The sequence below is a fragment of the Orbicella franksi genome, chromosome 1 (assembly GCF_964199315.1).
Source record: "Orbicella franksi chromosome 1, jaOrbFran1.1, whole genome shotgun sequence".
NCBI classification, from domain to species: Eukaryota; Metazoa; Cnidaria; class Anthozoa; order Scleractinia; family Merulinidae; genus Orbicella; species Orbicella franksi.
In genome coordinates, this window is record NC_138145.1 from 23509940 (window position 1) to 23525407 (window position 15468).

The following is a 15468-nucleotide window of genomic DNA, read 5'->3' on the forward strand; positions in this document are numbered from 1 at the left end:
GAAGCTCTGTTATTTAGCTCAAACTATCTACTCACATTAGTTAACAATTATTCATCGAAGTGGAGGTAAATATCCATCACTTTCACCGACACCACACAAGCTGAATAATTAGCGGACTAAAACATTATTTTATGTCTGACAAGCGGTCGGAAATTTTAAAATCTCTCGCCCCGGCTGCTCGGAGGTGAATAATACTTGCTAATCACCTCCGAGTTAACCAATCAGAGCGCGTGAAAAGCACTATTCACTTGTGTGGTCTATACTAAAAGAAGTTATTCATTTATTATTTTTGTCATCAGTTTGTCTTTAGTTGGAAACACGACCACACAAGGAGATCTTTACCTCTACCATAACTTTGTTGTGGTTGTTGTTTTTACCTCTGGAAAAACTAATAATGAACACGTTCAATGCATGGCTTCATTAGTGATATAGAGAATGGAACCGGTTTTAACAAAGAAATTTGTCACATAGCATACCTAGAGGCTGTTCGCAGATGTATCCGTAGACGAAGTTTCTCCTGGTACAGAGCATATCATTCCAACGCCATCCATACCCCAGCCATTTTGAATCCCATAAAATGTAGTTCAATAACGACCCACATCTGCTATCTCCGTTCGGTTGGCCTGGACCCCACAAATTATATCCATCAGACATGTTTTCTCCATCTAACCAGATCCACCGTAACTTGCTGCTTAACCCAATGTACAAATCGTGGTCATCGAGCTTCATTTCTCTTCTTTGCTTGGCTAGAAATTCCATTGTAGCCTCGTTGTTGATCACCGTAAGATCAGCACCTAATCTGTGGCATGCATTTCGCGCGTTGCGCCATATCCGAGTTGATTGGAAATGGAACAAATAACACGAGTTGCTGGTTTTAAACCAGCCTGGCTCACATCCAGAAATTGAACGATTACCTGTGAACAAATTAGCATGTTTAGTTATTTGACGTCTTTTATCAAAACTGGGACAGCATTTACAAAACTATGGAAATTTTTTCTTGATCTCTTACCAGATTCCCTAACATTGTACGCATAAAAACAGAAATTTAGTTTTGTCTTGCAACAATTCGCAATCTCGTGCTCATCAAGGCTTATCATTGGCCCATATTGACTCCGTTCAATAAGATGAATCCGTCTGGAATTTCGCCGCAGCCCCTGATTACTTAGGACAACAACACCTAAGGGAAAGTTTGTATAGTCCGCCAGAACATCCAACTTCGGCTGAATGAAACTTTGTTCGTCGGTAGCGTGTGAGTAGATAAAGTATGGTGTTTCTTTCGGATTTCCTCGCGGATGTTCGAGAGTAAATCGGAACTCTTCGGAGTAGAGACTGTGCTCGGCGGGTTGAGTGGATATTTGGAAGTCTTTTCCCTTGTAAGAGGACACGTAGTAGGTTGTTTCTTCTGCAAAAAAGTATTCAAGAGTCAAACATGACTATAAAATCAAATTACAGCTTCCGTAAACCTTCTCAGCCCAAGCTAGGAACTCTAAAGGATGTATGTATAAAGCAGCGAGGGTCTTCAATCCCGAATTTGAAGGGTGTTCTAATTTCTTAACTTCACTGTAAACAGGCACTGATTTAGCTATGTTTTGACTTAAAACTTGATCTTAATGGCTGCACCATCCGAATGATTTATGTCGCTGATCTTAGTGAAAACTAGACTGACAACCAAGAGCGCTTGATGGTACACGCCCATATCAAAGGACATTTCTCACTTACACAAACCGCTGACAAACTGGTTTCCATACGTAACTAATACACGTAATAGTAGTCTAGTAGTGTCTGAATAGACCAGCCTGTATAAATAGAGCGGCCTATGTAGATACATGTGTTCACTGACGATTCGCTGTCGTGAAGTAAACACTTTCTAGTACCTGTTTGTTGACAAGTTCCTCTTTGAAACGAGAAGTCGTCCAATGCGGCATCTCCGAGATAACTATTGCCTCTGATACCATCGATAATTATCTAGGTAAAGGAAAAAAAAAAAAATGACTTTACCAAACGTGAACGCTCACGTGCACTGAACGAGTCGGCTTAAGTACTACCATATCTTCTGACTGGATACATACGATGAGCGCTTGCTGTACGTGACATGATTAATCAACTCGCTTTGAAGGAGCTTTGTCACGGTTTGGGCATCTTGAAAAGTTTAACCCAAAATTTTTCAAGTTCATCGATTGTAATCCTTGTTAATCTTTTACTTTTTAATCATCATTGTTCCTTTATGGTTTATTATTATCTCTTTGGAGTTTTCTATCATAGTTAACTATTTTCTGGTTTCCTTTGATTTGAAGGTAATTTCGTACGTGGCCAAAATAACTCAAAATACCGTGACTGAGCTCCTCAGACATCTCACAACTCACTTGATAACTTGCAGTCTCGTTGATGCTTATTTGCCCTCTTATCCAGCGGTTTCCGCGATCCTGAGACCTCAACCAAACAGGTTTTAACCTGTTTGTGACCAGTCTTTTTATGTATATAACAACACAGCTCATGGTGGAGCCACGCATGTGGTAGTAGAACGTCATGCATTGCGGTCCCCGCATCCAAGGACTCTCGAGTCGTGCAGTGTCTCCCGGTATTCGTGGAACAGAAGCCTCGATATAAATGTACATACCATATCCTAAATTTGGAAGAAATACAGAGTCAAGCATGGAAGCACGCATTTTCGAAAAAAGATACTTCTTATATAAGTATCTCGCACGATCAAGGGCAGAAAACGTGCGAGAGATACTATCTGTATCACTACGAGAAGAAGCAATAATTTCACTCGTCACCATTTGACTACCCATACTAATTATTTCGTTTAGGTCACTGCGACACCATGAGTTCAATGTACTTGCTAATGTTCAAACTGCACATGCAACCGCTTAGTGTGTCAGTAGAATCAATTTCTTTCCTTATGCGACAGAAAAGCCTTTCAGGAACTGTTCACCTGGAGGAAAGAACTGTTATCATTTTTTGTCTAAATTGCGTATTACACGCACCTCACAAATGAAAAGGGTAGCATTCACTACTTATTAGGTATACAATTAAGGAAATAATCTCCCCGCGTTTTGTCAAAATTCTTATAAAAATTTATATGAAACTATCTCAAGATCAAGAAACGAGTTTGCACAACACAAATTATGAGCGAAACGCAAAGATGTTGTATACTGCCGTTCTCACGTATGTCCAATACATTGGGTCGAGATACGTAATACACTCTGCAGCCGGGAAGTGTTTTCAAAGAACCAGATAACTTGCAGTCTTAAACTCTGTTAGAATTTCCAAGAAAACTCTCATTCAATTCTTCTCAGAATAGTGGATCTTTGTTTAAAAATGTCAAGCGATTTTAAGTATTATTTTGTCTTTGTTGCTGAGGAAATTTTAATTACATTACCGCAGTTTACGTCCAGGCTCGCTCACTGCGGCAGCAACTATTCAAGAAATAGTAAATCCTTTTTTTCTGAACGTTACCTGAGGTGTGATCCCCATTTGGCCCTGTGAGCCAGTTAGGGGTACTGTATCTTCTAAGTGTCCATTCGAAATTGAAACTGGCGTTATTCCTCCAAAAGCACATATGGCTGTCAAAGTCACAATTTCCTTGAAAAAAAATATATATGAATACTAAAACTGAACACTGCAAGTGTACCTTTCACTATACCATAATGACACTCAGTAAATATTTTTAACGTAAGTTTCAAATTATAAACATAATAGACTTTTAGATCCAAGTTTCCCGCTAACGGCGAACCTCCATGGGTCACGTGACCAATACCAGACGTCACGATTGAGCTTTTCAACTCGCGTTTTGAACGTGAAATGGGGTAGGTTTTCACGGAACTCGTTTACCTCAAGCTTTATTGAATTAAATTTTGTTTCATGCCACGTTTAAATGCTGAAGTCGGATAAAGTAGCCCCTTTTCTACAAATTGGTAATAATTTTTAGGCGAATAAGCAATTACCTAGCCTTTTGTTGTTGTTTGTAGAAAGGCACTGATCCTAAGTGGAAATCCAATATGGCGGTGGCTTAAGATGAATGTGTATTTCATGGTGCTTTCTTTCCTAAGAAAGTTGCGCATGCTAGAAAACTTATTGTGCCTTGCAGCATTATGATTAAGCAATTCAATAACTTTCTTCAGCTTTTTCATTGTTTGCGGACGAACGTGACACCAGGAGAGTATTTAAAATACAGCATCACCCGTAGTTAAAGTTAGATGCGAACGGCAAACCTTTTACATTGCTTTGAGGGTCAATTTCTTCATCACAGAGTCCATCAGTTAATGTGACATCATCTATAGCTATACCCTCTGTATAGTTTTTGCCAATTGTTGCTTGCAGTAGAACCTTAAATTATAGCAAAATCGACAATAGTAACCGCATTAAGTCCGGTTCACACTTGTGGGATATTCTATAAACAACGATGGTAATGATTAAATAACAATAACTATGAGAAAAAAAGCTGTTCAACTATCAGTCTGAAATATAATGTTAATGATAGACCACTTTCAATATATTAAAATTCAGCTTGATAGTGAGGCCTAGAGGACACAAACAAAAGAAATGAATAAACATGTCATTCAATTTCCCTTGTTTGCGTCCTCTGGGCCTCGCTGCCAAACTTAATCTTAATATATCGAAAGTGGTCTATGGATCGTACTGAAAATCAATAAACGAAACAACGAACAGACAACGAACGAATTAAAGAAAACGACCCATCAATAAAACCCAAATGTATTAAACATCCACCATGAGAAAAAATTACAGATAATTAATCTATCAGTTTGCTAATAGTGAATCATCTACAGATCTGGCATTTCTCATACGAGAAACTGGAATTATCGCAAACTACTTTACTAGTTCACTAGTTTAATAGTTCTCTGCCTACCTGAGACTCGCCAGTGTAGCCAACATCGACACTAGCCTTCATCCATTGATTACCCTGTTTACCGGACCTTCGCCACATCAAGTAATTGTCTTGCTGCTCTCGAGGCCAGAGTAACACATCAAGATTTCCAGTATCGCTTCCATACATGTAGTAATAGAAACGGAGACATTTCGGGCCCCGGATGAGGGGACTCAACAGCTGTGCAAACTGATTCCCCTGGGCAAGTTTTTGTTTCTTGATGAAAATGTAAAATCCACCTCCTTTATGACAAAAAAAAAAGTAAAATAGAGACCAAAACTAACATCGCGCTAAGCGACGCACGTTTATTTAGTAGACAACACAGAAATTGGACTTAAGTTAGACTACGAAAATCCCCGAAAGCCTTTTTGAGCAAGGACAAAATAAGGCTTTGTGAGCAGGCCTAGGATAAAGAAGCGTTTATGAGGATGTATTGTGACGATTTTCTATTTCACTAGCCAAGAACTTTACATCCATATAGAAAAAAAACTTAAATTCACATCACGACAAGTCAGAACCAACAACTCAGCCAGGAATACGTGTCTCTTTCTCCTGTACATCTAAATCAATGTTTAGTGTCAGAAGTCATTTTGTTAACAGGCAGGAGAACGAGGAAACAGATAATACCAGGGCTGCAGCCAGTATGAGGCAAACCAAGGCACTTGCCTCAGTCATTTGTTTTGTTTTTCGTGATCTCAGGTTGTGTTTAAATGTAGTCATTTAAAACACCATAAACTGACCTTGGTAGGGAATTTTTACCATTGGCATTGCCCCAGTCACAATTCTTAGTGGCTAGGGCGCTGAACGCATAGTATCCCAACAATCTTCCTACATGCAACCTTCATTGAACGTCTGTCAACATATCATGCCCTCAATCACTCCCTCTTACCTGTGTAATCTTGACTCGGTCCAGTTCCTTGGCTGTGGTTTCCAGATCTCTTTCGGTGCCAACTGACTTGTTCATTCGACGGTGTTAACATGTCACGCCATCCACAGTAGTTCTCATCAAAGGTACAGTTTACTAAAATTATATACAAAATTACAAAATGTGACGTCAATAACCACCACTGAAACGTTGACCTTATGAACTTCTAGTCCTCGACTCTCAAGCACTGATCGCTTTTTTTGGGTACCTTTGTGAGGAGTTTCATTTAAAACTGATACATTCAAGCATAACACCATTTCATTCTTTTCCAAAGTGTGATTACCGGGGTTTGACGGAAACAAGAGGCGTTATTCTGATGAGTTGTTTGCGACCAGGGCGGGCCCGTTTCTTGAAAGCCCCGGAAACTTTTCGGGCCCACAAAGCCAATTTTAGTTAATCTGTGTCTACAAGCAGAGCTGTATACGCCTGAAACTTCCTGTATCAAGTGAACCTCTCTTCATATCAAGAATATGTAAATAAACAGCTCTGTAATTCTTCAGGACCTTCGAGAAACAGGCCCCAGCCCCGAGAAATGGAATGGCAAAATGTAAAGGCGTGGTGGTCATATTGGTAGTTCACAAAAGAAACTGGTTGGAAATCTTTTATTACCGACCGACATTACGGCGGCGACTATTAACCACGAAAACCAAGAATTAAAGATTTAATATTCGATACATGTAAGTCAGACAAGTTCTAAGTGAATCCTGATTTGACAACTTTGCTAGTAATCACCCTACAACGATGTCAGATAAAGTGGTAAAGCCAGTGTGATTTTTACGGCTTAGACCACACTGAACGAGAGTAAAATGCCATGCATGCATTTGCATAAGATCTTGATCTGACCGAGCCTTTTCTCCATCTTATTTGTCCTTTCGTTTTGCTTTCAAAACATCAATCATGACTATAAATCACAAAATGAACTCGTCTTCGCACGATTTCCTATATGTATAAGCATCATTCACGATTTCTGTGATATTTATTTCAAAACAAAATACTTTGAGCAAATTTAGCGATCGCTTGATTAATTACAGGAAAATTTCCCAACGAACACAAGCCTATATTACCCCACACCTTCCTTTTACATGTGGTTTTCCCACCAAATCCACCGAACCACGGCTGCCCAAGTCGCCATCGTCAAATGAATATCTATCTGGATACTAAAGAAAGTTGCAAGAGTTACCTCAACCTCGGAAAACATTACCTTCAAATACTTCAGGTGGTGTGGGTTTGCCAACAGAAAAACAGGTCAGGTTGGTGCTGAAATTAAGGTCATCAACGGCGATATTTGATGCATATGTCACGCCTGCCACAGCCTCCATTATAACCTGAGGTAAATAAATTGAAATATTGTACTTTGTTTATAGTGTACTCTGTGGAATAAAAATCCATATACAGGGTAAAATGGGACATAAAGAGCCAACTTAGTAGACTGCTCGCAGAATTTCGTTCAACCGAAGCGCGACTGGGGTTATTACAGACGAAACATTTTGATAAGGACAGTTCTAAATCTAGCGCCATGAAATTCAAACCAAACTGACGTAAAGAGCAAAATAAACCACAAAGGGATACACCAAGCCAAGCACGAGATCTTTTTTAAATTTTAACCAATCATGGAGCTTAGTAAAACTAAACAGAAACAACGTTCAGTATTTTCCAACACTCAATTGATAACCAGTCTATTCTACAATTTATGGATTATGTTCTTAGTAACCCCTCTGGCTAACTGCGTTTAACCGCAGGAAACTCACAGGTGCGTTTATAGCACAAAAGGGGGCCCGATGTCACGATTTACGCTTTACTTTACCTTTTACTTTATACTTTAATCAAAGTACTCTATAAGTAAACTCGTCGATAGTTCTCCTCGCTCCCGCTATGCGGGATTCGTCTTCCAATGCGACTTATGTGAGTTTGTCCTCAAGACTGAGCAGGATTTTACCGCGGTGGATTCCACGCTCACAATTGAAACTTATCAGTAATTTGGCGTAATCATGAGCCCTTTAGAGGCTCGCAAGACCGCGGTGTTCTTTATTCAGGACTTTTTCGACAAACGCTACGGTGCCCTCAACGAAACTGTTCGCTTTCATTTCCGAAATTTAATTTCAGGAGCTCTACCTTCAGTAGTAGTACCATCGATATGTAGAGAGGATTGCCTCTTGTTTAAACTTTACTAAACTTCAAACTTCGGAGCGGAAATTTACAATAGCGGCTTCCAGCAATTACAACTTCACCTCTGTCATCAAAAACGTTCCAATTCGTATTACAAAAGCCAACATTTGGTCTTATTTAGAGTTAAATGTTAATTTAAGATTAGAATTGTAATAGAAATGTTAACTGAACTATACCCAGAAAGCAAACAAAACAAGTTTCCATTTATAGTGCAACAATCGCAGCTAGACCAAAAAGTTTACAGATGATGGAAGGAGATCATTCGCATATCATTTGCATAATCTGCACCACCACTAAAATCCTATAGATTGCTAACGCAATCTCCGGCTTAAAAATGATATCCTCCTCCTACCCCCACACGGCAAATATGACAATCAGTTGGTTTTTTCTATCTCAATCTTGTAACTGATGTTTTTGCCGTGTTTAAATAGAGTGTATGTATATGTATGTATGTACTTCACAATATACTATGGGGAATCTAAACAGTAGGAATTTAATTTTCAACAAGAAATCCTTTTCTACCTGGTAGGTCCCAAGAACGTTTATAGACACGCAGCCCTCGGTCCATGTCCTTGATAACAGGTTGCCATGACGACTCCATATCTTTTCTTCGCTGCTATTGATTCTAAGATACACAGACAGGGACTCAACAGTGCTGCCGTACATGGAGTAGAAAAACGTCATCCGCTGCACGCCTCTCATCCAAGGGCTGTTGAGCCTGGCCTCCTCGTTATATTTACGAGGATGTGACGTCTCGATGTAGATATATGAGCCATTACCTGTAGAAAATTGTTTCTTCGTTCTGATATATTCTGAGATACAAATCGCTTATCTTATAAGGCGTTTTCACGCACGTGACCAGCAGCCATGCAAATTTATTAGAACAAAAGAAAGTGTTTAACTTCCACAGGATTGGATAAGGGTACAAACATGGCAGCAGAGTTATTGTTTTGGGATACCAATATGGCTGCCGTGAAGTCATGTAAAAACACTCTTTACTGCCAAGTAAAATGCCCTTTTATGGCTAATTATGCAGGACGGTGCTGTGGTTAATGCAGTTCAATTGCTGCAATGCTCGTTAACAATACCACACGCATTAAACGTTTAATTTGCCACGTATCGTTCGTCTTTCTGGATAAATGCCATAAATATCATTCAAAGCCTCTTTCCTGTCATTCTTCTTCTCTCTTACCAATCCCACCTCATAGCAGATAGGTGGCGTGGAAGTGTCTCTTGTTTGTTTGGCGTTTAAGTCACAAAAACAAACACCTAATTATATCAACTTGGATATGCTAATCTATTAATTAGCTCTAGTTTAATACAAATTTCTTCATTAAGTTATGATTATTTACCTGAATGATCGCTGGCCGGTCCTGTATTATTGCCAGGAGTACTTCCTTGCCAAAGCAGCCAATCAAAATGGTCCGAGTCTTTATCGTTAGACCAACTGCAGAGTGACTCTTGGTCAAAAGTACAGTTTCCTAAAATGCGGACAAAAACTGTGGATTAAAAATCTTAATGAATAAAAATTGATATTCTTCGATTCAGTAACAGGTATAGTACTGAATGGCTATATTCAAGCTGATTATAAAATGTGAACACTTTGTTTGCTTTTTGTGTATTTACTACGAAAACTGAGGTTTAAGTTTAAAATATCATGTTCATTTTCCGCGGTGAAACAATACACACCAGGGCGATGGGGAATTTTAAAACATTCCCGGTAGTGAGAAAGAAATGCGAGGTGGCCTGTCCTAACTACCCAACTACTATGCCTCAAAGTTGATTTTCCTTCAGTTTTTACGTGACTTTATAGTGAGGGCGAATGGTATACAACAGCCATTGCATTTTGTCTCGAACTCAAATAGTTGTGAAAAACTGCCTATACAGGATGTTTCTGTCTGTTTAAATATTTGCAAATCGGTTAATTGTAAAAAGGTGACCTACAAGCCATTTATCAATTTCTATAAAGCAACTGCATAAAGTATACATCAAATGAGATTTATCTTTTTTTTTCTGTTTGCCACCTGCGAACTAAAACCAGAAACGTTGTCTGCTCCTCAAATGCACTTGTAAATTTATACCATTTTTTATGCCTCAGATGACAAAGGTTTATAATTAATAGTCAATGAACGCAAAGAGTCAGAAAGAATTGTTGGAAAAACCAGATGTTTTTGTTAATCTAAAAATTCTACCTCTATTGGTGTATCACAATTGATCACAAGTTTAAACACACAGTGACAGTAATTGTCTTGTTGCATTTGTGAAAGTGAAAACTGTTTACAAAACTTGTACGTTTTTGTTAGATTTAAATGAACATCAAATTTTAAAGGGTGAAATGATTGGTTCTCTCGTTAATGTTTCATATATAACTTTAAAAAACGTTGAAAACCAAGTCTTGAAGGAAAATAAATGATGAACAATATTACGAAATTGATGCTTTTGTAATTCAAAATTCGACGTGTTTTGTAATTGCTACGTTTCCCGTGTGCCAAAACGAAAACGAAATTAATTTTAAACCAAATTTTAAATTAACTTACGGATCTATTCTACAGGGGAAAACTTACCAGTAAGGTCTTGCGAAGAGCCATCTCTTATTCCAAAAAATTCAAAAGTTAAAATCAACAACAAATGTGTTTTCTGGAGGAGAATCATCATCCTACTCCTGCACAATACACGATCTGAAAAGACAAGAGTACAAGATAATGGCAATTTAATGTTTCCTGATGTCCAATGCCTGTTAAGTTTACTAGAACTCACATCAATTTACGTTGCAGTGATATGTTTTTGATTTTCACAATGCCAAGTGCATTGTAGAAAAAAAACACAAGATGCCCTCACTAAGATTTGACAAGCGACTGAAGACCTTAAAACCTCCATCAGTACTTGTTAAAGTTACAAAAGTGACGACCGAACAATGACAGGACGCAATTTATAATTTACACAAGAACACCTGATGTGCGCTCTTCTACTTAATATCTGATGTGCTGCATGTCACAAAATAAATTTCTACCTGAGTGATCCGCAAAGTAGCTGTGATTTTGCTTGTTCTTGGACTCTTCCTTTTTCACTAAGCAAATAAATCTCTTTAGCTTTCTCATTACGTACGTATCTTATCCTTCTTCTTTAGGTTGGAACGTTTAACGAAATTGGAAATATATTTAAATTTAGAGTATCAACTAAGTGTGGGAGCCAAATTTGATATCAACATTATTACAAAACAGTAACATTTTTGCTATCCTGGTAGACATCGTTTTGTTTAGAAATAAATGCACTTGTTGAAATCTTGTGTCATAGAAGTAACCGTTTGCATCTCTCGTAAGCCTTCATAAGCGGTATAAGCTGGTATAAGGAGTGAGATTCATGTTCCTCTTGAACCAACCACAAAATGTCATGACAGTAATTTACAAGGCCATACGTTTGTTATTGCCGGCTTTGTGATTTTTCTTTCCACTCAGACACGAAATACCGTCTTGAACCTTCATGATCAATAAACACAACAGACCAAGACTCAACATCGACCTTTTCATCAGTTTTAAACCTCGCCACTTCCAACCATCCATGCGTCTTTAAGAGTAATTACCGCTCTCCGCTGAGCAATTCCTTCCTTGCTAAGTTATTATTTTAAGGCTTCCTTAAAACTGATGACCCAAATTCAAAATGTTTCAAAATGTTTCGGAGCATCAACTTTCCAATGGTAAAAAAATTCAAAAACCTGCTATTTTTGCGTTGTTCTTCTTAAATGTGATACAGTAAACAGCAGAGTTATTCCGATGGCGTAACGATTTACAACGACAACCGTATTCGAACGCCTTACCTCGCCATAACACGCTGTTGTCGTTCGACTTAAGTTCCTCTGTAAAGAGTATTTTTAAAAGATACCACATGTAAATTATGTCAATAAAAAGGGCATGCACAATCTGCCACTTAATTCATAGAAACATTTATATAACACTGTCTTTTTGGCGATGATCCCGGGCCAAAAATTTTTACCTTTGGTTGTGCCTTAGCATAAAGACTGAAAGAACGAAAATATCTGAAATATCAGTTACATCCTACTTCAATTTTCCTATATACCGTGGATGTCCAGTGTTAACTATAGCTCTGTCGCGTGATATACTTACAATTACATTTTTATCTTAAGACTTACAACCAAGTCACAATGTTCATTGTTAAGAGCGTACAAGCTCTCATTCGATTTTGGCAAATTTTCCAGTTCTACGTTTTGCTGTTACACCTAGACAATATATGATGGCAGGAGGACTCGAATACTTCAGGTTAAAAGCACAACTGAAAAAGCTCTCATTCTAAATTACCTGTGCGACGATTGAAACAAGTTCCACCGCGTTCGTCTTGAGGGCGTATTCTACCGCTGAGGTCAACTACCAGCTAGCAGGTTGCTAATATAATTCAAGCAACTTCAGTTCACAAACAAAGCCATGTTTAACTCTTCGCAGCTGCAGATTTTGTTAACAATTATTTCGAATATTCACAAGCGTCCCAAATGCCCAACGCAGATGTCACGTTGACACATTTAGCGGCAATCTTGCTGAAATTACAAATAATACCTGTAGAATTAGTGATTTTATCTCGTGTCTATCTTTGTGAAAAATAAGACATTTATTTTTGCCCTTTGATATGCTTATACTTCCTATCGCCAGCGGGGCTGCGGAATTTACAAAATTACGAAAAGCTATAAATTTTTCAGATTGAAACTTTTCTCTTTTTTTGACAACAGATTCGCAAAATTTATTAAAATTTATTTTATAGTTTAAACTTTTTGTCAGAATGACTTTGCGGAATCTTCCTACTAATAATAAACAATTATCACTCTCATCTTTGCGGAGATAATAACTTCTTTCGCCACTTTGACATGCAAATCACCCTACGCCACGAAAGAAGTACAGCGCATTCAATAACATTCACTAAAATTGAGGTCATTTATTTTGCACAATCAAGATTTCAAATGTATACTACATCACCCATAAAACAAGGAAATATTATTATGAAGGAATTAGCTGTGACTGAATTCAACAAATATATTTAACTAAGAAATGTATAATCGTTCTATATTATTATATGACTGAGAAAATTACTTCATTGCTCGTAGCAACTTCGACTGGCAGAGAGGGAAGGCAAATTTATCTTTAATGTTTAATTTGCATTGCAATCAATTTCACTACTCATATAATATTAAAAAACTGTTTCAAACTGCATTCACCTAAAGACTCGTGGAAGTTTAAGAGTCTGACCAATTTCGATATATTAAACTTCAGCCTTACACAATAGACCTCACCACGAGGCTCTGGGGAATAACTGCAGAGCCTCGTACTGGGGTCTATTGTTTTAGGCTGAATTTTAATATATCGAAATTGGTCTATTCAAATATCACTCACACAGTGTGAATCCTTAATAACGTTAGCACTGATACGATTACGAAAACTAAATTTGTCGTTTATGTTAAAAAGTGTGTGAGGCTATTTCAAAGCGCAATGGTTTTGCATAAGCAATCGTCATGTGGGTAGCCTCATTCCACTATGTTAAAATACAAATATGGACACCGTATTTAAGCCCCGTTCACACTACGTCGGAGGAATTTGAAAACGGAGGTTTCACTCTGAAAACGCATCAAATGTTTTCCGTCCACACTACGCCGGAGGAATTTAAAACCGCAACAATCACCGGTCATTTGGATTTGTGTTTGAAAAAAACTCGAGCAGGGAAATCACCTGATTATCGTGAGGACATCGCCGTGAAAAAGCTCCGTTTTCAAATGTTTTCTGTCCACATGAAAACGAAAATCCGACCGGCGTTAACAAATTCCTTCCACTTGAAGAGCGTTTCCAAAAGCTTCGTTTTCGTGACGGATTAGTGTGGAGGGCAGGCCTAACCGTAGAAATAAATTTGCGTTTTCAAATTTCTTGGGCGTAGTGTGGACTAGGCCTTAGTTTAGATGGTGTGTCTCTGAAAAATTGAATAGCGATCTTAATTTGCAGATGTTGGATGGACTATGCAATAAATCTCAGTAATGAAAAAGGCTAACCCCACTACAAGAAGATACCGTGCTTTTTTCTGGACTTGTGCGAAATAATTTTGATATCTTACATCTGCAGGTTTTGAGTCTTTTGCGAACTACATTCGTGCAGTATAAGTTAACGACATCCAGGTTCCTTTCGGAAGTATTATTCGGATAATATGTAATCATCGCATACTGTGCACCTCATATCCTATACAAGGTCGCTAATCATTTTTCTGTCAACAAACACCCCACTGTGCTCGAGAACTCTATATCAAGATGAAATCCTATGTCTGGTTTTCAATGCTTATTCAGTGAAATATGTTGATCTGTAAATGAGACAACTTGTAGCTGCCCAAATTCATAGCCATTTCATCACATTTTTGCGAGTGCAAATGAAAATTGTTCCTTTTAAAATATAGATGTACATGGGCAAAACTTTGTCAAGTGTGAAGTGGATTTTAACTTCTTAAAAGTTGTCCGCAAGCTCTAAAGGGCAAATTAGGTAACCGTGACTGATTTGAATGTTAATATTTTCGTTTTCCCTTACCGAAAGGAAATTAGTTTTAGAGAGTAATAAGGATCCATGAATGATTTTCACTGTTCATTGGACTAAACGGGTAAAAAAAAATTCAAACAGGAATGTGAAAATTTAACGTCATCCAGAGATACTCGTTCAATTCTGAAAATGACGGCGATGATCCAAAATTGTCTTCGCAAACACAATCGTATTTCGCAAGGAAAAAATAGTCAATACAGAGGTTATACTTTCAATTAGTTTCTACCAGAAAACAGACAGATTTATACTGCAAACTTGGAGAAATGGATAAATGCAGAAAAATACAAAACCATGAAACTTGAAAGACTAATACTCGACAAAACATTACGATCATTGTAATAACGCGAACAGAGTAATTATCTTGATGACGCTGGCCGGTATGTTTACAAACCTGTCAAGGCATATGAAAACTGGTACCATGTCAAAATACAATAAACACCGATTTTCCAATGGTAATACTCGCACTGAAAATAGTATTTAGAGGATTTTCTTCCAAAGAGAAGATCGTATATCAAATGACCATTCAGATTACTAGTAGAAATATGAATTTATTCCATGTGTACAACTACCTTTGAAGCAAACGTCACTACGCCTCAAGGATTCAAATGTAGTTGGCCATTCCTAGTCCACCGTTTTTACTTCTATTTAAATGGGCAATAGTCCTTTTTCGGGAAAAAAAACTGTATCAGTAAAAAGTATCTTGATCATAATAAGCGAAATTCTTGTACTTGCAGCCGAATATTTGCCGAAGGTCGGCCGTTGGCAGGTGTCCGTTCTTGCCGGCTTGGTGAAACAATTAAGGCCGCTTTTTCAAAACGATGCTACAAAATGAATTGAAATCTGGGTTCAATGCTCACCCACAAAGGTTACAAAACTATCTGTTAAACCAAACCAAAGAGCCGATAGATTAACAAACT

At 38.0% G+C, this 15468-nt stretch overlaps 1 protein-coding gene across 1 annotated transcript in view; it reads right to left on the reverse strand.

Moving 5' to 3' along the window:
- The window catches only part of LOC145488923 (uncharacterized), a 64464-nt gene extending 53830 nt beyond the window's left edge, over positions 1–10634 (reverse strand). Inside the window, exons 1-12 of the mRNA XM_081467815.1 lie at positions 10544–10634; positions 9332–9460; positions 8502–8758; positions 7015–7138; positions 5778–5909; positions 4871–5127; positions 4215–4329; positions 3460–3585; positions 2364–2623; positions 1875–1965; positions 1010–1402; positions 477–914 (exon numbers count right to left, since the gene is read on the reverse strand). Coding sequence (XP_081323941.1) covers positions 477–914; positions 1010–1402; positions 1875–1965; positions 2364–2623; positions 3460–3585; positions 4215–4329; positions 4871–5127; positions 5778–5909; positions 7015–7138; positions 8502–8758; positions 9332–9460; positions 10544–10634 — 2413 coding nt within the window. The remainder of the gene's footprint in view (positions 1–476; positions 915–1009; positions 1403–1874; positions 1966–2363; positions 2624–3459; positions 3586–4214; positions 4330–4870; positions 5128–5777; positions 5910–7014; positions 7139–8501; positions 8759–9331; positions 9461–10543) is intronic.
- Between the last annotated feature and the right edge of the window lie 4834 nt (positions 10635–15468).